This window comes from Elephas maximus, chromosome 3 (assembly GCF_024166365.1).
Source record: "Elephas maximus indicus isolate mEleMax1 chromosome 3, mEleMax1 primary haplotype, whole genome shotgun sequence".
Classification (NCBI taxonomy): domain Eukaryota; kingdom Metazoa; phylum Chordata; class Mammalia; order Proboscidea; family Elephantidae; genus Elephas; species Elephas maximus.
In genome coordinates this window covers 172,181,132-172,204,886 of record NC_064821.1, presented here as the reverse complement: position 1 = coordinate 172,204,886, position 23,755 = coordinate 172,181,132, and the positions used below count along the sequence as shown (strand labels likewise).

The 23,755-nt window shown below is 42.1% G+C and overlaps 2 protein-coding genes across 3 annotated transcripts in view; both read right to left on the bottom strand.

Annotated features, from left to right (window-relative positions):
- SORT1 (sortilin 1) overlaps positions 1 to 18,383 on the bottom strand; it is an 86,752-nt gene extending 68,369 nt beyond the window's left edge. For both annotated transcript variants that reach the window (XM_049880127.1, XM_049880128.1), the window contains exon 1: positions 18,024 to 18,383. In XM_049880127.1, the coding sequence (XP_049736084.1) occupies positions 18,024 to 18,332 (309 nt within the window). In that variant the 5' untranslated portion in view covers positions 18,333 to 18,383. The remainder of the gene's footprint in view (positions 1 to 18,023) is intronic.
- Positions 18,384 to 23,432: 5,049 nt separating this feature from the next.
- PSMA5 (proteasome 20S subunit alpha 5) overlaps positions 23,433 to 23,755 on the bottom strand; it is a 32,367-nt gene continuing 32,044 nt past the window's right edge. Inside the window, exon 9 of the mRNA XM_049880153.1 lies at positions 23,433 to 23,679. Coding sequence (XP_049736110.1) covers positions 23,602 to 23,679 — 78 coding nt within the window. The 3' untranslated portion in view covers positions 23,433 to 23,601. The remainder of the gene's footprint in view (positions 23,680 to 23,755) is intronic.

The following is a 23,755-nucleotide window of genomic DNA, read 5'->3' as shown; positions in this document are numbered from 1 at the left end:
TAATAAAGATCTGAATACCGAGATGTGAGCAAGTCTTACAGAAGCTGGAGCAGATATAAGCAACAACAGGATGACAGAGGAAGGTAGGTATGTAGGTAAAATAAATCCTAGGATATATGCATGTATTTTGAAAAGGGGCAAAATCGATTACTATCATCAACTAGTAAAGTGCTGAGTATAAAAAAAAAAAATTAGATGCTATTAAACACTGGTTAAATAAGAATTTCAGTATCAGGATAAACTCAAAGCTAAGGTTTGTATTGAAGGAAAATAAAAATAGAGAAAAGGAAATGTGTTTCAAAAGATCCTTTAGGATCAGTACTTTTCTGCTTGAAGGATCCAAAGTAAGCTGAGATGAAGCCACAGGGTCACTTATTCAGACAGGATTGGTTTCCAGTGGTATACACGGCTGAATAGAACCAACCAATAACTTATGGTTCGATTGTTCTAATCAAGGCAAAGTACTAGAATAAAAGAAATATGAGCAGAGGATAGAGCTTTGTGGCCAGAGAGAACTGAAAGGCTGAATAATCCCTTGAGGAAGAGAAAACTCAAAACCTCCTATACAATATTACCAACAAGTATTCTGTAATATTAAAATAATGAATCATATAAAAACATTTAGGAGTAGGGAAGTCCAGCCAACAGAATGCAGAAGTGAGCATCTATCTCAGCCACTGTTATAAAGAAGATGTTATAAATTAGTTGTATTCAAGACCACTGAAATGGAGAGGACGGGGACAGTCGAAGCATGTTTTGTTTCTGGTAAACCATAAGCTGTGTTGCTCTAAAGTAGTATGCCTAAGAGGCAGCTCACTTAGCACTTAGAGAACATGATCTGGCTATCAGTAATGCTGAGTAGTTGGTCAAATGTATGATCTGGAAATAGGTCAACATTAACGGAAATCACGTAAATATGCTGTCTGTGTGATTAACAATCCAAAGGCCACATAGAGGCCACAGGGCAAATGCAGTAACTCAGACTACCTAATCAAACTCGAGGGTGGGAAGCTCAGAAACCAGGAAGTTCAGGACTAGCTGTGTCAAAGATCAGCTTGATTCTATCAGGAGTAGAAAAGCATGAAACTATTCTTGCTTCTACAGACGCATATTAATCCCTGGTATGTACTGCCCATCCTGTGCGCAGGAAACAAATACCCGTTCTGAAACCCCAATTAAAGATGCTGGAGTCCTGTGACGCAGTAGTTAATCACTCATTGCTAAATGAAAGGTTGGAGATTTGAACCAACCAGCCGCCCCATGGGAGAAAGATGTGGCAGTCGGCTTCCATAAAGAGTACAGCCTTGGGAACACTATGTGGTGGTGCCACCCTATCCTATAGGGTCACTATGAGTCAGAATCGACTCAGAAGCAACAGGTAAAGATGTTGAAACTGCTTTAAAACAGGAACAGCTCAAACACGCATCTTTGCCAAGTTAACCTATCTGTCATCTCCCTGTTGAGGCATGTGCTGTGAGGCGGGCTTCTGCTCCAACAGGAAAACACATACACAGCACTCAGCTTGACATGGGGGTTGCTTTGAATTCAAGAACTTATGCCTTGTCCCCGTTCCTTATCCCGTCTCTGACCTTCACTGCCTGGAATCAGAGCAAAGAAACTATGTGTTTCCTAATTCCTTTCAGTTTTCTGATTCCCAGGAGGAAAGGATGTTAATACCGGAAGCACAGAACTCTTCAAAGCAGATAACTTTATCTCCATGATACAGAAGAGAACACTGAAGTTTAATAATTTAATTTGCCAAGATCACCCAACTCTTAAGGCCATGCTTACCAGTCCATGTACTTTCCCATAGGTACCATGCTTCTCCTCTCTGGCATACTCCTAATGCCTGCCCCTTACTCATGTTCAGCTTGCCTTGGCTTCCCATGCCAGCTCTGTGGCCCAACTGATGCCCACAGTCCCAGCATGACATACAATGACTTTGAACTCCAAGTGCACAGAGCTGTAGGGGCATAGCTCAGGAATCCAATGATCTCAACCAATCTTACCAAAGACACCTACATCTTCTAAGTACTTGAAAGGCCCTAGGAGATAAGAGTTCAAAGACTCAAGGGGCTGCTTAATAAGTATTAGAAAATCATTTTCATAACCAGCTTGACTAAAATAATTTGGTGAATACAAGCTCCTAGAAACTAGCAGGGATTCAACATTTATTTCATTAAATTATTTCATAATTTATTATGCGGTATAATACTTTAAGCACTTCTATTTTGGAAAATAAGACAAAGACATAAAACAAAACATCTAAAAATATATATTGTCTTAGTTATCTAGTACTGCTATAACAGAAATATCACAAGTGGGTGGCTTTAATAAAAATAAATTTATTTTCTCACAGTTTAGGAGGCTAGAAGTTCGAATTCATGGCATAGGCTCTAAGGGAAGGCTTTCTCTCTGTCAGCTCTGGGGGAAGGTCCCTGTGTCTTCAGCTTCTGCTTCCTGGTTCCTTGGTGATCTCCATGTGTCTTGGCATCTATCTTATCCCATCTCTGCTTGCTAGCTTTCCTTTAATCTCTATTTATATCTCAAAAGAGACTGACTCAAAATATACCCTACACTAATCCTGCCTCGCTAACAAAGACAACCCATTCCCAAATGGGATTATAACAGGCATAAACCAAAACCCAAACCCAGTCAATTTTGACTCGCAGCGACCCTACAGGACAGAGTAGAGCTGCTCCATAGGGTTTCCAGGGAGTGGCTGGTAGATTTGAACTGCTGACCTTCTGGTTAGCAGCCGAGCTCTTAACCGCCCTGGCGCCAGCGCTCCAAATAACAGGCGTAGAGGTTAGTGTTTACAACACATATTTTGGGGGGACGTAATTCAATCCGTAACATATATGTAGATATATACATGTATGTATACATAAATATATATATTTCTTTTTTTCTTTCTTTTAACAATGGGTTACTGGCATAGGAATAGACAAGACATCAAGGGAGCAAAACAGGGTCGAGGAATGGACTGAGGTTTCTTTTAGTGTATGATAAGGCTAGCATTTCAGATTACTGGTAAACAAACGGATTATTGAATAAAGTATTGGAACAACTCCTTATTTGGAAAAAATTAAAAGTTGATTTCTAACTCCTTTCTTACTCCCACCCCCAAATACATTCCAGATAGAGCAAAGATTTAAATGTAAAAAGTGAAATCATAAAAATACTAGAAGTATGAGTGAATATTTTTATATTAGAATGAGAAGACCTTTACAAAGAAGGATACAAAAACCACAATTCATAATATAAAGATTATTTTGACTATATAAAAAAGCTTAGACAGCAAAACACCAAAGAGAAAGTGGAGGGAGGAAAAAAAAAGAACCAGGAAAAATTATCTGCAACACAACAAAGGGTTGACATAGAAAGGGTTTTGAAATCAATATGAAAAAGACAAAGACCTCAGAATAGGCAAAACAGACTGTTATGAATTGAATTATGTCCCCCCAAAATATGTGTTGGAATCCTAATCCCTATACCTGTGGATGTAATTCCATTTGGGAATAAGGTCTCATTTGTCATGTTTACGCAACCTTATCAGTATACGGTGTGTCTTAAACCAACCATTTCTGAGATATGAAAAGAGCAGATTAGGCACAGAAACAAGCAAGCACCAACGGAGGGAAGATACGTGCCACATGAAGAGTGCCAAGGAACTGAGAAAGAGAAGCTGAAGACAGACAAGGACCTTTCCCCAGAGCAGACAGAGAAAACCTTCCCCTGGAGCCAGTGCCCTGAATGCGGACGTAGCTTCCTCAACTGTGAGTAAGTAAATTTCTGTTCATTAAAGCCATTCTCTTATAGTATTGCTGTTACCGCAGTACTAGGTAACTAAGACAGACAAACAAGTAATTCATAAAAGGACAAAGAAATGACCAATCAACATATGAAAAGCTGTTCAATTTCACAGTAATCAAAGAAGAAAAAAAGTGATGAAATTTTTCACCTTTCAGACCAGCAAAGCTTAATAATAAGTATGACAAAATGCATTCGGTGAGGGCGTGGAAACCGGAACACCTCTGTGCACTGTCGGTGGAGGTATAAACTGTTACCCATTTTCTGGGGAGCTATGTAGTGATGTGAATGAGAACTGAAGACGTCCACACCATGTGACCACTTCCTACATGCCACCCGCTGTGCCCTGCCAAGCATTTTACACATTATCATTTAATCCACATAACCACCCCAGGAGATATGACTATATCTATGTCTGATAGCTGAAAAATAAAAGCATGGTTAAATAACTGATGCAATAAAATTAAAAATACCCTGCTGCAGCACAGTGGTTAAGAGCTCAGCTGCCGGCCAAAAGGTCGAAAGTTCGAATCCACCAGCCGCTCCTTGGAAATCCTTTGGGGTAGCTCTAGTCTGTCCTACAGGGTAGCTATGAGTCAGAATCAACTCAACAGCAACAGGGCTTTTTTTGTTGTTGCTGTTTTTTTTTTTTAACTAAAAATGTTTTAGTTGAAAAGATGAAAGATGTTCATAGTATGTTAAGTAAAAAGCAGGTTTCAGAATACCATGTAAAATCATGTGTGTGTATTCATGCCTAAAAAAATAACAGGAAGGATGTTCTTTGACAAGTTAACAACACTGTCTCTAAGTGGTACAGTTTCTGGTAACGTTTGCACTTCTTTTTATCTTTCCTGGAGTACATGAATTTCTTCCCACCCCACCCCCAATTACCAGGAATAATTTTTTGGAGAACATTACTATATAAGCTGTTTGCATTTTTTAAAAAAGTACATATGAAAGAATGGTATAAAAAGTACACATATGCACATACACTGTATCAGTTTATCCTTACTTGTATCACACTGGCTACCAGCTGTAATAGCAGGTTACAGGATGGGCCAGGGAGCCCCTGCTACATCGAGCCACACTAACATAAGTGGTCTTGTTTTAAAGTAGACTTCCCAACACCGTAATTCACTGATATCCTAAGCTACCTTTTCAGAGCCACATTTAGACTTCTGTTTATTACTTGCTGAATAGTGATTTCTAGTCCCCCAGATGGCACTGCCAGCCATCCACCGTCCCCATAGGGGAGCTCTGGCAGCAGGAGTCACTGGCTGGCATCTACTGTCACCATCCAACTGTCAAATAGGTTTTCAGGAACTCGTTATGTTACAAAGTAGGGGATAGTCTGGACTACCATCTCTGAAATACATCCACCCTGACAGCCAATAATGCAAGACTCATTCACCCATTTACTGTCTCCCGTCATAGAGCCAGAGGCCCACGCATTTTGCAGAGCATGAATTAACAAACACAAATGTCCATTTCTGTGGTCATGTGGATAATTCCTAGTTCCGTCCGGAAATGAAGGCAGGCCACAAAACACCATTCTTCGTGGAAATGACTTTGCTTCCACAATCTAATTAAACTTGAAGCCTAATTAAATTACTGTTACTATAGCTCGGAGAACTTAAAAGTTGGTCCCGAGAGTCCCTGCAGCTTGGGAAACAACTCCGTAATGCGAAACTTCTATCTTTAGTTACACACCTGATCAAAGGTAAAATACTGAAAGAACTAACACTGGCTCAAGTGAAAGTGGGTCAGTTTCCACATGCACGCCACAGTGTAAGGTCACCTGCAGATGGCCATCAGGAGCATCACACCGTCAGGAACAGCCAGCCTCTCTGGCAAGCAAGAAAGCGGGCGAATGCAGTGATGGCACCCCTCACACACATTCCTTCACTCAACAAGCCCACCGTGTGCCTGCCTTATTTGGGGCACTGAGGAAACAGAACTGACAACAGGTCTATGCTCGTAAAGCTTATACTCTACAAACTTCTTACGGGAGTCTAAACACTAAGGCTTAACACGCTAGACATTTACTTAATCTATAGAAGACAGTCTGGTACAGTGGAAATAAAACTACAGAAGGGAGTAAGGCCTAGTCCAGGTTGGGAAAGTAGGCACAACTCATTCTCCCTCCTGGGGATCCACTTCCTCAGGACTAAAACTAATATTACGCTCTTTCACTCACCGGGGTGGGAAGAATCAAATGAAGTAACATACGAAGGCAAGGCATTCGTGAGCCCATACTAAAAATCAAACCTGCTGCCATCGGGTCAATTCTGACCCATGGTAGCCCCATGTGGTACAGAGCAGAATGGATCCATAGGGTTTTCACAGCTGTAATCTTTATGTAAGCGCATCGCCAGACCTTTTTTCACAGTACTGCTGGGTAAGTTAGAGAACCACCAATCCGTAGTAGTTGAACACGAACCATTTCCACCACCCAGGGACCTTGGTGAGCCCATGAAGAATGGTAATTTAGGATGAGGCTTCCAAGCCTCCAGTCAGGAACACAATGATGAACAAGAGAGGTCTGGAGCACAGCCTGGGTGATGTTCTTGCAGGCAGGAAGAAAATCGTAACAGAATACAGTACTGTTAAATAAGGCACTGCTAGGGCCATAAAACACGAGCCAAAAATAAGATCACAAATGCTCCAGTTCTCATAGAGGCTATTCTTAGCAATGAAAAGCTAAATTGAAAGATTGTATAAGTTTTCAAATCTATTCAGTTATTCAGATTTTTCTGAGAGGCAAAATGATACAGAGGAGAGCTCTGGGCTAATAACCAGTCAACCTGAATCTTATTTCCAGCTCTGCTGAAAGCTGGGTGAACTTGATCAGCACAACCTGACATCACCACTGAAGTGAGGGAGCTGGAACAATGGTCTTCCAGTCCCTCCAAACTTTAAAGTTCTATGACTCATCAATAATTTAACCACTCAGTTTGCTTTTCCACTGCTACGTACCTGTTTTCAGGAGAAAGAGGTAGCAGTCTGCTTCCGTAAAGATTACAGCCTTGGTAACCCTATGGGGCAGTTTCTGCTCTGTCCTATAGGATTGCTATGATCGAAATTGACCTGATGGCAACAGGTTTACGGTTACCTGTTTTGTTTTGTTTTTTTTAAAAGTCTGCTCCCTGCTCTACGATACTCCAATGTTAAAAGGAGAGGGCAACAGCAACTTTCATTATCTAGAAACCTCAACAACTGGGTCACTAATTGAAAGGAAAACAGATGCCGGCATCCATGCAATAAAAATCTATGCATTCAACCTCTAACAGAAACCTGCAGACCATCACTCTAATTTAATTTACTAAATTTGTTAGAATTGTCTAAGATTAGTAATCTGCTTTCTTAGTTCACAGAAGATGTAAATCATATTAGGGGATGGTATATCTAAGACAGACAGGGACAGCAGCAAGAAGGAAGAAGACATTACAAGGGGGATAACGGTGCTGCAGAGGGGAAAAAAGTAAACTTAAACAAGCAGACAGTGGTGCTTAAGCTTATAAATGTGGGCCATTCAAAATGTGAGAAAATCACCCTCCATATCTCAATAGCCCTTGGGGGCATTAATGCCATACCACATTATGATAATGTGAGTCACGGTATAGTGTAATCTCTTCTTAATGATCCAGGGTCATACTGCTGAGTAAGAAGGCAGAGAACTATTTTAGAAAGATTTCCATTAATTTGGGGGGGGGGGGCATTGAAAAGCATAAGCTTGATTTTTAAAAAATTCACTTACATCGAACAGTTCATTCTCCAATCACACCCAATAAATAAGTTGAATTTCAAAACTTTTAGCATTTAATTCTTACATTTTAGCCCCATTTCAAAGAAGAGCGCTACACTTCAGCTGTCGGCTGAGTTACAACAGAACCATAAAGCCTCTCTGCCTCACCCATCGGTGCAGCCACACTGGCCTTCTTCCAGGTCCTGGAGCACACCGAGCTCTTTCTAGCCCTAGGGCCTTTGAGCAGACTGTTTTCTCTGCCTGGGACACACCTGGCAAAATTCTACTTATCTTCAAGTATCAGTTAAATAATTTCTCAGCAAGGCATTCCTAATGCCCCAGACTAAAAACACCTCTATTATTCTCCTATAGGTATTTTTTTTTCTTTTTAGCACTTATATTTATAATTACATATTTGTTTACTGTCCATCTTCTCTACTAGCCCATAAAAAAAAAAGTAGGGATCTTGTCTATTCTGTTCCGCACCAGTTCCCAGGAGCCAGTACAGTGGCTAACATGTGACAGGTGCTCAATTAACAATCATTGAATTAGTGATTAATAATAACAGTATTTAACTTTTACTGAACACTTACATATATATATCAGGCCCCACTGCCACTTTATAGATGAAGAAGCAGGCTCAGAGAAATAATATGCTCAAAGTTACACAGCTGGAAAGGGGCAGAGCAAGGATTCAAACCTATGTCTGATTCCAGGCTACACAAAATAGTAGTTAATGACTACTCTTTCTCCAGCACTGTGTGAGTCACAAATGGGGAAAAATTCATAGTACAAGCTTGGTCCCTACCTTTAAGGAATTTAAAATATGCAGAATAAAGCTTATATAAATAAAACTGAATACAAGAAAAGAATACTATATTTAAATGCTGTACTCCATGGCACAGTTAATGTTAAAGGAGAGAACAGAAAAACCAGCCGCAACTGGAAAGGAATACCATGATAACAAAGATGGAGAAACCACAGCACACAAGCTTAAGGCACTGATGAGGGGGTCGCTTTAACAGAAATAGAGGGGTAACACCGGCAGGAAGTGGTGAAATATTAGCTTAAAGAAATATGCACATAATAAGAAATAACACCATCAGCATTCTGGTCTGCTACGCTTCCAAGCAAAGTTCTTGAGATGTACAGATCAGACCCCTCATTAATATTTCTTAAAACTTCACAGAGGTCAGTCGAGTGCAAAGTTAACAGTGGCTGCTCAGTCAATAAATAAGGAAGAAACAGGCAAGTAACCAGAGTTCCTGAGTCTAATAAACCAATGCCTAGTGGAGAAGAATAGTTATTAAATTATAAGTAGTCTTATTTTTATGGTTTTAAGTTATTTAAAAGTATAAGTAAAGAACAATACACATTTAGAACTATTATAACCAGATGGCCAAGTATCTGATGATGGTGGGATATTATTTCCTGCTCCATCTCCTATACCTTCAAGAAAAGACACTGGAGAGGTAGTCTCTCTCTCACCCACCCTCTTTTTTATCCTGAATCCAAGGACATAAGTAGTACATATTTCTTAAATCAGATTTGGTTCCTGCGAGTGCCCATGAGAATCCTGGATTATTAAAGCTTTGAAAATAATGTTTTTTAAAGCACATACACAAATATTTGAGCATGTAACTGATAATACATTGGAAGCTTTGTGGAAATAGTCATAAGAAACCCTCAATAAAGGATGAACACATGCTAAATCTCACACTATCCCATTTAATCCTCACAATGACCCTCAGAAAAAGAAAAAAAAAAATTTCAGAGGAGGTATTATTACCCCCATTTTATAGATGAAAAAACAAAGGTTCTTAGAGAGATTAACCTGTCCATGGTCACCACTGAAGTCTGAATCCAGGTCGGTCTGACACCCGAGATCTTGTTCTTCCCTAAACCACTGCCATAAAAAACTATCAATCACACTAACAAGTTAAAAATTTGATGTAATCAGGGCAGTTAAAAAAAGAAGACACACACTTCTTACATTTCTGCCAATCTTGACTCACTCTCATTCTCACCACCCCCGCCCCAGCCTGTTACCCAACCCTGCCAAGGGATAAAACCAAATACATGTATGCCTCATCTGTCTCCTTTATGCACAGGTTCCTCTGGAGCTGCTTGATATTTATCAGTAACATTTGCCTGACAACTGGGCCCTGTTGAAGCTGTGACAGATCAGGTCCACAACCTTGCCTTATCCCTAAATACAAATGCATTGATTTAAAACATCTTTATGAGGCACTTCCAAATGTAGCACTAAGCTGGGACAACTACATTCTACTCCCAGCTCTTGGCCTGTAAGCAAGCCGTTTAACCTCATCACTAAAAGTAGGGGATTTGACCAACTGATCAGCCTAACAATCTCTGATTCAAACTGTTAAGCATACAATCGGCAAGAGTTCAACCTTACCTCTGGGAGTTCACAAACGTTCAGGAAAGAAAACTCTGCTTACGGGCATCGCTGTCTGACAGCTTATAGCTCCTTGGTTTCTCATGTCTGGACTCCTTCAATAAGGTCCTGGAGTCTGGGAGTATTCCTTGAAGGCTTTAGCACTTGAAGTATAAAGGCATCTACCCTGTTCTCTTTTCTGTACATACATTTCCAGGCCCATAGCGATGGGCCACCTTCGAAAGCACAACCTCAGCTCTCCATCTCCACCTCTGGTTTTTCCAGCTCTAGTCTCATGTCTAGCACTTCCTGTTAAAACACTTTCACCAATAAACCCTAATGCCAGATACCTCACCCATACCTCCCCTTTCTTTCCATCCCCCAAAGAGCTATCTTTCTTGACTTCTCATTTTCCTGGAAAACTCAAGTCATTCTTGCCTCATCAACTACTACTCCCCAACATAAACCACTTACAGTGTATTTACCACCCCTGAGCATGTCCTGGATTTCCTACCTCCATGGCTTCACACATCTCCTTAAGAATTGCCTCTCTTCATCCAGGAGGCCTTGCCAGGCCACTGTACTGTGGTGGACATGTCTACTTCCAAATTCCCAGCGAGCCATCTCTGAACATCCAAATTCTTGAGACAGCACCAATGTCAATATCTTTAATGTTTAATGTTGTCTGTGTGCAGACCTGGACACCAACTAGATTCACACTTTTAGGGGGCAAGCAAGAGTGCAGTACTTCGTACAGAGTAGCTGGTTCAGTCAGTGTTTGAATGAACGACATCTACACAATACTTTACATTTAACAAAGCATTCTGACAGAACTTCTCATCTGATCCTCCAAACAATCCTAAGAGCTGCTTCTCAAGCTTAAAGAACAGAACCGTGGAAGTTGAAGAAGTGAAGTGACTTGTCTGTGAGGCAGCAGAGCCAGGACTCCAATCTGGGTACTGAGATACCTCTTCTGGATTAGGTATACAACAGATCTGTTTTGAATGCAGTATTATGACAAGTAGCAGGTACCAGATAAACATTTGTTTTATCTATCCTTTTTATCCTGTCTAGGAAATATTAAAGTTAATCAAAATTTTCCTTCCCAGTTCAATTTCTCTTGGTTCTTCAGGGTGATCTTACTATTCAATCAGACTTGCAAACTGGCTCAAGGATAATATTAGAACTTAGTTTTTTTAGAACATACAGGAGGAAAAGAACAAAACTCCCAACAAAAGCAAACATAAGAGAGGGAGAACTCATAAACCCTAGAAGGAGCAAAGGAACAAATTATTCTCTTCTGATGAAAAGAACCCGAGCCAATTAATCCCGTGTAATTTTCTAACTAGCCCAGGACTGAGCATACTAACAGTAAGCTGACCATCTATTTCCAAACACAGAGACACAGCCAGCCGGAAAGAAGAAAAGAGCCCGGTTGTGGAAAAGCGCTGCAGGGAAAGAGAAGACAAACCTCCATGTCTGCCGGGTTTGCTTTTGGATTATCCAAGCTAGCAGCTTTTATTAGCATTAGATTTTTCAGCCAACAAGGGATGATAAAGTATTCACCCCCAAATAAGTCGAGTGTCTTTAACAATTGTATGAAAGAAACGCTCCTGCTGTCTCTGAGAACACTCAAAGCAAGCTCCGTAGGTGGTAACCAACCACCCTCAGATGTGAAGTCCACGCTCTGTCCAAGTTCAGCTGGGATGCCGAACTGCCGCAATTGGCTTCTAAATTCAGAATCAACCAACAAACATTTGTGATCACAACCTCTGGCTTCCTCTTCCATATGAATCATAGAGCTTTTTTAGATATTTTAAATCCAGCCCAAAGTTCTCATGTTGTAATGAGGAATTGAGGGTCAGACACTGAAAGGAAAATGGAAAATAAATTACCTTCACTGAAAACTTTCTTAGCAGAACACCACAGGTTCTGAATGGAAGGATTCTGTTTTTACTGTGGTCTCCTGAGCCTGGGAGTTTAGTGGGAGAGAAGGAAAAATACCCTCACTCTTCAAAAAAAAAAAAAAAAAGTCCAGCATTCATCTAATAATCTTTATGGGTAGGAAGTGTCTGTCATAAAAATGCATTCAACCCAACTAGGTCAAAGTCGCATATTCCTAACCAACTTTGATTGTAACCACCATTAAAACAACAACAGAAGAGCTGCTAAGAACTGCCTGAAATAGAGCAGACTGTTCCTCAAGCCCCATTACTCCTCAAACCCACCTACATACAGACCAATGAGGCCACAGAGATAGTGGGAAGAACAAGCTTCAGCGAGTTTGCAAGAAGAGGGGTAAAATATGCAATAGAAACAGTGGTTAAAAAGGGATAGAAAATGGAACTGAATTGAAATTTACAAATGCAGTATCGATTTCATAATATTTTTGGAGCTGACGCCACGCACGCCAAATGTGGTATTTTTGTCTGGCTTAGGAGTCCCTGGTGGCACAGTGGTTAAAGCATTTGGCTGCTAACCAAAGGTGGGCAGTTCGAACCCACCAGTCACTCCATGGGAGAAAGATGTGGTAGTCTGCTTCTGTAAAGATTTAGAGCCTTGGAAACCCTGTGGGGCAGTTCTACTCTGTCCTATGGGGTCACCATGAGTCATAATCAACTTGATGGCAATGTGTTTCGGTGGGTGAGTCTGCCTTAGTACTAGAGTTCCTGCTCATATAAAACATCTGAGCATCATTTCTCCAGCCTCAAAACAGGGCTCACTTTCTATAAAGTCAGAAATTTGGGGGCAGGGGTTGGGGTGGGAAGAGAGGGTGGGAGAAGAGGACACGCTCCTTTCCTGCTCTGACCACGGAGCACTGCCCTGTATGTGATGATCACCCAAGGGTAGCAACCCAACTAAGACAGAATTGGGGAGCACTTTGAATCCACTGAGAAGCCAATGCATGTTACCAAGAGCTGACTGGAAATTGACAGAGGGCAGAAGAAACTGTTAACAGCCTTTGTGAACCTGACATGAACGATGAGATCAGATGGAGAGCCTATTATTACTATTACTAAAAAGAAAATACCAATCAGATATTAACCAGAACATAAACCTTCCTCCAGTTATTTCCACAGACAGGAGATGCACACAGATTTCTAACTGAAAATCACTATGCACAGAGCCAGATATTTGAGTCAGCAGACAACTACCTTAATTGTCCCACGGCATTCCCTTCAGACCATGTCATACCTGGCTGGCTCACCACCCTCACCCCAACCAAACCTCAGATGGAGGCTTGCCTTTCCCCACATAAATTATACTTCATCAAATTCGCTGGCACTTCCTAGTTCCCAATGCAGGACGCCACTTTACTACCTATCTGGGGGGTAAAGGTCTGACCAGTGCACTGCACAGACGAGGGCTTTTCCTGAGGCCTTTGCTCACTCAGCTCAACCAGGACCAAGAAGGAGACCTTCCAGAATCCCTAGTCCTTGACCCAAGAACAAACAGAAGAAACAGAGCTCAGCTCAAGGGCAGATTAAATAAGCTTGAGGGCTGGGTGGGGGCACTGGGGAAGGTGGTATGAGGAGAGGCTAAGTATCAGAACAAATGAGACCATCAGGAAGCTCTGGGGCATTCAAAGGCACCGACCTACGGAGTCCTGGGTGTTACAAATGTCTGTGCTCCCCAACAACAAGCAGAGTGAAGCAGCTCCTCGAAGCTTCCGACAGGCACATTCAGTTCCGCCGGCCTGGATCCAGCCCTGCCAGTGCCGGCAAACAAATACATGCATTCTTCTCAGAGCTGACGCCCTGCATAACACGGCCTCTCTACAGGCCTGTTTGTTTAAGAAGCCAGATGCTTTGATGTTGGGGTAGAGGTTGGGAAGTTATGTGTAATGAAGTAGTGAGTGACGGGGCAGGGAGAGAAGTGAAAATGAGCAACAGTTCCTGGCTTTATTAATTCTAAATTTAAAAAGTTTTAAGGAAATTGTCAAATGGTCTGAACACAGGAATGAGAAGTAAGGAAATTATGTCAGCCACCACTGTGACCCTGGCCAAGGCAATTCATCTGTTTAGGAGAGTTTCATGCCTACCCTCCGAGGGGGTGCTTATAGGAGGAATATTTTGAAGCAACCCAACTTAGCAACCAACATTAATAAAATCTTACAGGCTTGCTCAACTATTCTCATGTACAAAGGTTACATATGTCACTAACACTTTAGGCCCTTGAAGGAAAGAATCAACTAAAAGTGTGGCATGAAAATAGTTTGGGGTTAAAGGTAAAAGACTAATTACTGATTCTGAGAAAAGAGCATTGATAAATGATCCCTAAAAATAAAAGTAATAATTATTTACCTAGTGCTAATTACATACTGTGGAGTCCCTGGGTGGCTCAAACAGTTAAGCACTTGACTACCAGCTGAAAGGTTGGCAGTTCAAACCCACTCAGGAGCACCTGAGAAGACAGGCCTGGTGATGTGCTTTAAAAGTCACAGCCTCGAAAACCCTATGGAGCAGTTCTACTCTGCACAAGTAGGGTCGCCATGTATTGGAATCGATTTGATACAACTAACGACAATTATGTATCTAACAACAATTACGTATCAGCCACTGTTCTAACAATACATGTAAATAAATGCCATGAACACATATATATATAAAATATATATAAACACACCAATTTAATTCTCACTGCCACCCTATGAATTAAGTATACTTATTATCTTCATTTTATAGAAACTCAGACACAGAGAACTTAAGTAACCTACCCCAAATCATACAGCTAATAAATGGCAGAACCAGGATGTGAATACAGACGGGTCGGCCCTTGAGCCTGCCTCACAGTGCTATACTCCCTTTTCCTAATACATCAAACCCTCAGAACAAAATGAGGGAGCATAATTTTTGGCAGGGTCTCAGTAGTTACCTTCTACTTTTGTTTTCTGGTCATTCCTTTTGTTTTCTGTTTTCTGTAGCAGCCAATATTTTTATCTCCATCTTTTATTTCCTGCCTTCCATCGATAAATTATTTATAACACTATAACTGGAAAATAAAATGTTGTCCTCTCTTTTTTCAAATCCTAAAATACAGCATTTAATCATTGTGACTTCTATATGAAAAATATACACTGTTCACAATAAACCCAATACATTTGAATCAGATTTAAAATCAAAAGATTGAAAAGAAATGGTGTGAAAGGAAATCTCTCAGAGAAAACCAGGGAGACTAGGGCAAAGAGGATAACCTGTTGGATTTCATGAGCGAAGAAGCCACAGTCACATGTCATTAGGGCACAGGTCTAAAGCCATAAGAATGTAAAAGCACTATCATTCTTTGGTTTTATTTCACTTTCTTAAAAAGATTAGTTAAATGCCAATGTAGTCTCATAAGCCAAAGAAGGCATAGGAAGATGTCTAAGAGATTTGATAAAATCTTCGGTGGCTTCCCAATCTCCAAACTGAATGATCTTTTCTTTCTATCATGGCACTCCCAATGCCCAGCAGAGAGCTGAGTGTTTGGCTGGCACTCCCATTAACCGATTATATACATTAATGTGGCAAAAATGAACAGCATCAAGTTAGCAGAAACAAGAAGAGAACCAAGAACCTTTGACTGTTCATGGGAATTGACTCCATTTATCTTATAGAGGAAAAACTGCTCCAAATGGTACTTTCCTTCCCCAACTGTACAGATGTATACAATACCTCTGATAAAAAATCATTTTCCCATGCTGATACTTTTATTTCATACTGTTTATAAAGGGATCCAGAAATACTAGATCTCTTCAATAGAGTTCAGTATAATTACTCATGACTTCTAAAGACACAGAACTAAAAAGCAAAACAGACTACTAGATAACAATTAGTTAAGGAAGTGGAACCTCTCATGAGTGACTTAATTTAACCACTTCTAAGGTAAAAAAAAAAAAAAAAAAAATTTTTTTTTTTTTTTTTAAGGTAAAGTCAGAAACCTGGGTGGTGTAGTGGTTAAGTACTAGGGCTGCTAACCAAAGGGTCAGCAGTTCAAATCTGCCAGGCACTCCTTGGAAACTCTATGGGGCAGTTCTACTCTGTCCTATAAGGTCACTATGAATCGGAATCGACTAGATGGCACTGGGTTTGGTTTTTGGTTTTTGATAAGGTGAAGTCTGGAGCACTGGTGGTGCAGTAGTTAAGAGCGCCCCTGTGACCAAAAGGTCAGCAGTTCAAATCCACCAGCTGCTCCTTGGAAACCCTATGGGACAGTTCTACTCTGTCCTATAGGATCACTATGAGTCTGAATCGACTTTGCGCCAAAGGGTTTGGTTTTTTAAGGTGAAGTCAGCCAACAATGGCTCTACTTTTTACTAGATATACAAGTTACAAAAAAAGATGACATCTCTGAAAACAAGACCATGGACACTTAAAAAAATCCAAAAATAGCTATTTTAAGTTAGATCACAGAAAGAAAACTGGAAAAAAAAAATCACTGGAAACAGTAGCTAAATAATTTTCTCACCTTTTACTTCAGAAATCAACAAATGACTTATCAATTCAAATTAACTGGGGAAAACTCAGACTAAGGCGGCCAATCCAGGAGAAGCAACAGATTTCTAAAAGTGGGTCAGCCGGAAAGGAAGAATGTGAAAAGTGAAGTGAGAACTCAGAGTCCAGCTGATTCAAGGAAGGAAGTAGTCCTGGGATAATTTAAGCCTCAGTGTTGTAAAGTCTTTCTCAACCTCCTACCGTGAGAAGGAAGTCTATGCGATTACTTTTTTCCTCCTCAAATAGGAAGACTTGCCAGTAATGATGCCAACCTATCTGTACCCAACCTGAAAAAAACTGTCCCACTCTTCAGCACTAACTTGGCTCTCTCTATGTAGCTGCTTAGACTATATTAAGCAGAGATATCCCTGAATACTTGGACCTTGACTGTGAGTGCCCCCTGGGTCCTCAGATCTGAGAATTATGTCACAGATAACAAGTATGGCCCAAGGCAGAGGAAGAAAGATAGGCCAAGGGGAGACTGAGTCTCAGCTGATGGGTAATGTGGTCATACAAGGACAAATGAAGCTACAGAGCACTAGTGACCCATCTCTGGCCCCATGTGCAACTCTCCTGGAATGAGAAAAGAGCACAATCATAAAAAGTACAGCGGAGAAAACAGGAAAGGATATAACAGAGAAAACATATTAAATAGAAAATGCTATGAAACTATTAATTAAACTAAATTAAACAATTAAGTCATCAATTTTATAAAAACCTGTATTTGAGGAAGATGCCAGTTGTACTGAAGCCAGGGGCCAGGCAGGATATTCCTAACAACTGCCTTTATCAATCCAGTCGTGTGCAAAGGCTGAGCTGCTGGTCCCACATGGAGAAAGGAATTGCCACAATTTTGAAAGTCTTTTGACTAGGAACTGGCTCAATGCAGCACACCTGCAATCAGTTTCTTGGCTGTTGGAAGTCTTGTTACAACAGGATATAGTCGTCCTGGGTTAAAGTTCGATAACATGGCAGAAGGAGTAAGAGAGAGGAACACACATACACTGCCATCTATTTCCAAACTGTTCCTTGACGAAAATACACACATCGAAGTGGCCTCTAACATGGGCTCTTGGGATTCCTGAACACCCGCTAACCACCCCGAAAGTACTGATCCAGAAAGGACACACCTTTGCTTCTGCGCAGCCCAACTCTCCTCCAAGCACTTAAGATGTAATTATCCCTCCAGCTTCCTAGTGGATAACAAGCGTTACTGGATCCTGATTATTTATACAAGAAGGAAAACAATGATGTTCACTTGGTTTTGACAACTTAAAAAAAAAAAAAAAGAAAGAAAAGAACGCCGTGAAAGTCTAAGACTGCCCCCCCTGTGACGAAACACAGCCGTGCGGATCGCGGCGTCCCCGGACCCTCCGAGCCCGGCTCCGCCCGCCGCGGTTTCGGGGCAGCGGCCGGGGGTGCGGAGGCGCGGGCCGGGCAGGGCCGAGAGCGCCCGGGGTCTCCTCCTTCGCAGAGACGCGAGGCGCGCGGGGAGGAGAGGTGGGCTGGCCGCGCGAGGGGGAGAGGCGGCCGCGAGGAGTCCGGGGGCGGCACCTCGCAGCCCCGGCGGTGCCCGGGCCCGGGGCCCCCTCACCTGGTGCGTGTTGTTGGTCAGCCTGGCGACGAAGTCCCGGACCTGGCCGCAGTCCTCGTCATCTCCGGGCGCGCTGCGGCGCCAACGGCCGCCGCGGAGAAACGGGCCCCCGGCCGCGGCTGCGCGCAGCCCCCAGCTCACCCCGACGGGGCCGGACCAGCGCGGCAGCGGCGCAGCGGGCGGCGGCGGCGCGTCCAGGCGGTCCTGGCCAACGGTCGCCGGCGGCAGCAGCTGGAGGAGGAGGAGGAGAAGGCCGAGGTCGTGGGGCCAGCGCGAGAGGCCAGCCACAGCTCTCCCGCGCCGCTCCATCGCCGCGGAATGCCGACGAAGCCGACACCTGCCGCCCGGCGCGCCCGCCCACCCCCGCCGGCGCCGCGCCACACCCCCGAGCCGGAGCCCGGCGCTCCTTGGATACGCGCAGCCGGGCCTCTCCGCCCCCATAGGCTGCCTGCCTGTCCTTCTACCCCGGCCCACTCCTCATTGGCTCGCGTCGCCTCCGGCTCCTGGGACCCTGGATTCGGATGCCAAGATGCGGGACTGATTGGCTGGAACGTGGCAGAGACGCTGAGGTCATCCCCCTTCCCGGCGTCTCCGGGGCTGGGCTTCCAGAGTTAGCGTAGGAGCTTATCCACCTTCACGGGGAGTCCGGCTTCGTGCGAGAGGGCGAGCCTTGACGCCCATCGCCTTCGCTTCCCCTTGCGTCACCTTCAAGTTGGGGCTGGGTTAGTAGCCCTCCGAGACACCCCTAAAATTTCTTCGGTTGCCGCAGCGCCCAGGGAAGCTGCTCCGGGAATCCCTGAGCTCTTGAGCTCTCTCAGCTGGAAAGGGGGGCTTCGGCGGAGCCGGTGCTTCAGGTTTTTAACCTGGCTGCCCACTGTCTGCTGAAGCAGCAGCCTCGCTGCCAAGAAGGTGACTGCGAACTTTGTGTGGGCCTAATCCTACAGAGGCAAACGGACATCAGGACATCTGTGACTCGTGCAAGCCTTAAGTCTTTCCACCACGTATAGCCTCACTCACCTCCTGTTCTGCAGGGAGGCCGGCCAAAGGCGGAATTACTTTTTGGTTTTTCTGGAGTTAGAAAATAGTTTAGACATTAGGGGCAGGAAAAAGGGGCAAGGGGGTTGCCCACTGCTTATACATGGTCACTTCATAGATGGACATTTATCTTTACTAAAGTGCCTTAACCTTGCAGTGAGTGCATTGCACAAGTTTGGTTTTCAGTATTTGAAGTCCCCCCAAATTAGCACCCTGCCCCCAATAAATAAACCAAAACCCTACACTGTTCCCTCCACATGACTTCTTGAACATGCCGCACAGGTAAACCCAGTTCTGGATCCTCAACTCTACTGACTCCATCCCTTCAGCATGCTGTAAGTTGATCAGTGGAAAAGGTAGAAAGATACAAAATATGCATACCATTACACCTAAATGAAGAAAAAAAAAATGAAGCAACTGAAAATTACCTGTAACTACAAAGGGACAGTAAACCCAGATGAGTATATTCATTGTACAGCAAAATGGTGCAGTGCACCCAGCTCAGTGTTTACATCAAAGTCCTATTTACTCAATTTGCAAACAAAAAGATTTGCAAATTTGCATTTCCCAGAACAACCATAAGAAGACATGAGAAATGGAAAATATTTTTGAATGGCATCTGAGCAGCATGGTAAAATCGCTAGAATAGCCCTCCAACTTCTTATCTACTGAACTGACAAGATAAAGCTTGACAAAAACTGGTGATCAATTGTTCCTTTCCGTACCTACCATGTGTCAGAATAATTTTAAAATACAGATTATTTTTTAATCTATGCCAACTATGGAGTAGATCACAAGACAGTCAGTTCCTGTAGCATGTGATTAGTGGGGAGAAGAGCAGTTATAAAGGAATATTTCTTTGTTTGGGTGACACAAAGATGAATGGTCTATTGTTTTACCGTCTGAAGAGAAGAAAGCTAACTCAACAGTGCCATCTCCTGGAAAAATTACCAAATACAGTTAATAAAAGATTAAAAGAATTCCATGCAAATAACAATTGTGGCAATTATCTGTACCTTTACTTTTTAATATGTTGCTTTTAGGTATCAACATACGCTTACCAAAAAAACCCACACCCATTGCTATGGAGTCGATTCCAACTCATAGCGACCTATAGGACTGGAACTGCCCCATTGGGTTTCCAAGGCTGTAAATGTTTACAGAAGCAGACTGCCACGTCTTCCTCCTGTGGAGCAGCTGGTGGGTTCCAACGGCCAACCTTTTGATTAGCAGCTGAGTGCTTAACCACTGCACCACCAGGGCTCCTTCCTCAAAGTGTATCAGCTGCTGGGGACATGTTACCTTGTATATGGCACAGAAAATGTTGAGTAAATTGTTTTAGTAATTCACTTCTGTTTAATGACATAAAAAAAACAAAAAAAAACCTATTGCCATCGATTCCGACTCATAGCGACCCTATAGGACAGTGTAGAACTGCCCCATACGGTTTCCAAGGAGCACCTGTTGGATTCGAACTGCCGACCTTTTGGTTAAGCAGCCGTAGCTCTTAACCACTATGCTACCAGGGTTTCCCAAGGCACCAAACCCGTTGCCATCGAGTCGATTCCGACTCATAATGACCCTATAGGACAGAGCAGAACTGCCCCATAGAGTTTCCAAGGAGTGCCTGGTGGATTTGAACTCCCGCCTTTTGGTTAGCAGCTGTAGCACTTAACCACTATACCGCCAGGGTTTCCGCGTTTAATGACATAGGCACTACTAAATACAAGAAGTTGCACTGTAAATTCTCCTTTATGAAATACTGCACATAAGATCTTATCTTACATGCATGACCAAAGTACATAAATTGATCTTATTAAAAACCATAATTTTCTCCAAGATAAATTCTGTCAGAGAAAGATGAACAGAAAGCAATTAACCTACACATCACGGAACTATTGTTTTTCCTAGTAAGATCGTTTCTCTGATTCTATTCCGGTGGACACAGAAGAAACTTTGTAGAAGGCTTTTAGTATTTACAGAAAACCAAAGTTCTACCTCTTGAAGAACACACATTATAATTAGAGAGGTTATGAAACTTACTGTTTTACCAGTTGCAGTCTAAGGTACAAACCCCCAAGACAGTGGAAAGGAGAAAACAAGCTGGAGCTAGGTCCCCAGGTAGGGCAAAGTTTGTGCTTGATTACTAACTGAAAGGTTGGCAGTTTGAGATGGGCTAAGAGCTACTCCTTAGTATGTTTTCTTCCTTACATAATGCATGTGATTCAGAGAGATGCGTATCTCTCACCTCTCCCAGAAGCAGCACGTGGTTTGTTCATTTTTGCATTGGCCTACACTGAGTAAAAAGGGAGTATTATTTATAGTCTGACTTTCCCCACTAGAATTTAAGCTTTATGAGAGCACAGACCGTATCTAGCATGTTCAAAGCTCTATCTCCAAAGCTTAATACAGAACTTGGCATATAGTAGGTACTCAAGATATCTGTTGAGTGAATAAACAGAAGTTGAGCTAAGGATTTTTCAAAGCTGTTTTCTATTAGGGTTTAATAAAATAAGGTGATCATGAGAGAAACTCATCTCATGATCAGTTACATTCAGTGACGTCGTAACAGGTTAAAATCAATGGAATACTCTCCAGAACACTGGTGACAATATATGCTAGTTCTCTGCTTTCCTTATGTTTATGTTTGTCTGGGCAAAATTCTTTTCTTCCAAATTTGTTTCCTGTCATTGCGGTTTCCAAATGTATACAAGCACAAGTTGCTTTTTGCCTGAAGTACGCTATGTATTTGATAGGAATTCAGCCTACTCAAACAATCGTTAATTTTACATCAGAGTACAACTTCTTGCAGATGTTAATGCTGACAACACACAAAACCCGGCAAGTTTAATTGTAGGGTTCTCACTGCTGAATTACAGTCAATCAATTCTGCATTATCCACATGTAGATTAACCATGTTGTGGATATTACAAATACATTTCAAATCTCCATGTGATTTCTCCCTGTTACTCAGCAGGTATCTAGGCATCAAGGGCCCTGGCATTGTAAAATCAACAGGAGGTGATTTGAAACCAGAAAATCTGATTTCAAGTCCCAACAGCTTAATTTTTTGTGTGTCTGTGAGCACATAAGCCTGATTCTTCATCTATGTAGATAACTATACCACCTATATAGATAACTATATGGTCACTTTTTAAAAATTGTGCTTTAAGTGAAAGTTTACAATTCAAGTCAGTTTCTCATACAAAAGCTTACACACCCATTGTTATGTGACCTTAGTTGCTCTCCCTACAATGTGACAGCATACTCCTCTTTAGCCTGTATTTCCCATGTCCATTCAACCAGCTCCTATCCCCCTCTGCTTTCTCATCTCACCTCCAGTCAGGAGCTGCCCACATAATCTCATGCATCTACTTGAGCTAAGCAGCACACTCCTCACCAGCATCATTTTATGTCTTATAGTCCAGTCTCATCTTTGTCTGTTAGTTTTGGGCTAACAAAGAGTCTGGGGGCCATGACCTCTAGTCTCAGTCAGATCATTTAGTCTGGTCTTTTTACTAGAATCTGAGGTCTGCATCCCACTTTTTTCTTGCTCCATCAGGGATTCTCTGTTGTATTCCCTGTCAGGAGTGTCATTGGTGGTAGCCGGGCACCATTTAGTCCTTCCAGTCTCAGGCTGATGGGAGTCTCTGATTTATGTGGCCCTTTCTTTTTCTTGGGCTCATATTTTCCTTGTGTCTTTAGTGTTCTTCATTCTCATATGGTCATTTTTGAGGTTCAAACAGTTGAGTCTCTAAATAATGTCAACCAATCATATGATGGCAGCTCTAATGGGGGAAGTTCATAATACATTCCAAAGTTTAATATAAATTACTTCTGAATTACATACTTCTCTTATTAATATAGCTGAGACTTGCAGTTGGTTGCCAGTGAGGCTAAGATCATGAATTTAATTCTTCTGTAGTGCTTAACTTCATAAAAAAGGAAAACTTCTTTCCAAATTATACCCTATATCTAGACAGATATAACACAAATGTCTGTCAAGGTACAACAGCATAGATGGCTTACTTCAACCCATCAGAGTTTTGGGGAGGGCTTCAAAATGTGTTCTTTTGATGGTCAATTAGTAACATCTCCTTCATAGAAGAAAAGCTGCAAAAATATTCACTCAAGATGAATTACCGCACTGAACGGGCTTACAGTGGTATTAACATCTACAAACCACCAGGGGGAGCTGGACTAGTTTGAGTTCATTTGCCAACATCTAAAGATTCATGGATATACCACAGCTGCTTTTGTTGTAAAGAGTCATTAAAAGAATTTTAGAATAGATACTCTCATAGAGAATATCACTACCCTTTCTGTTCCCTAACACAAACATTTCACACAAAAGACTGCTTTATAAGTCTATTAAGAAATATTTTAAAATTCTCTTTATTTCAGAACTTGCTTTATGTACAGACATCATAAAAAAATGCACATACACTGGAGATTTCCCAAAGAATAGGAGCTGGAAATAAAATTTGAGGACAACTAGGAGAACTGACATTGTCCCAGAGAAGTTCCTGAGAATCACGCTTCCTTAAATGTCCTTGATAACCTCTTCAAGTTCTTCCTTTGTGAACATGTGGAAATTCTGGCCAGGCTGCACCGTAGCTAGCTGGAAAGAAAACAGGCAAGGGTTAATAAGCTGGGCTCAGTTACCGTGCTGATGGCTCTAGCAGGGTCAGGAGAAG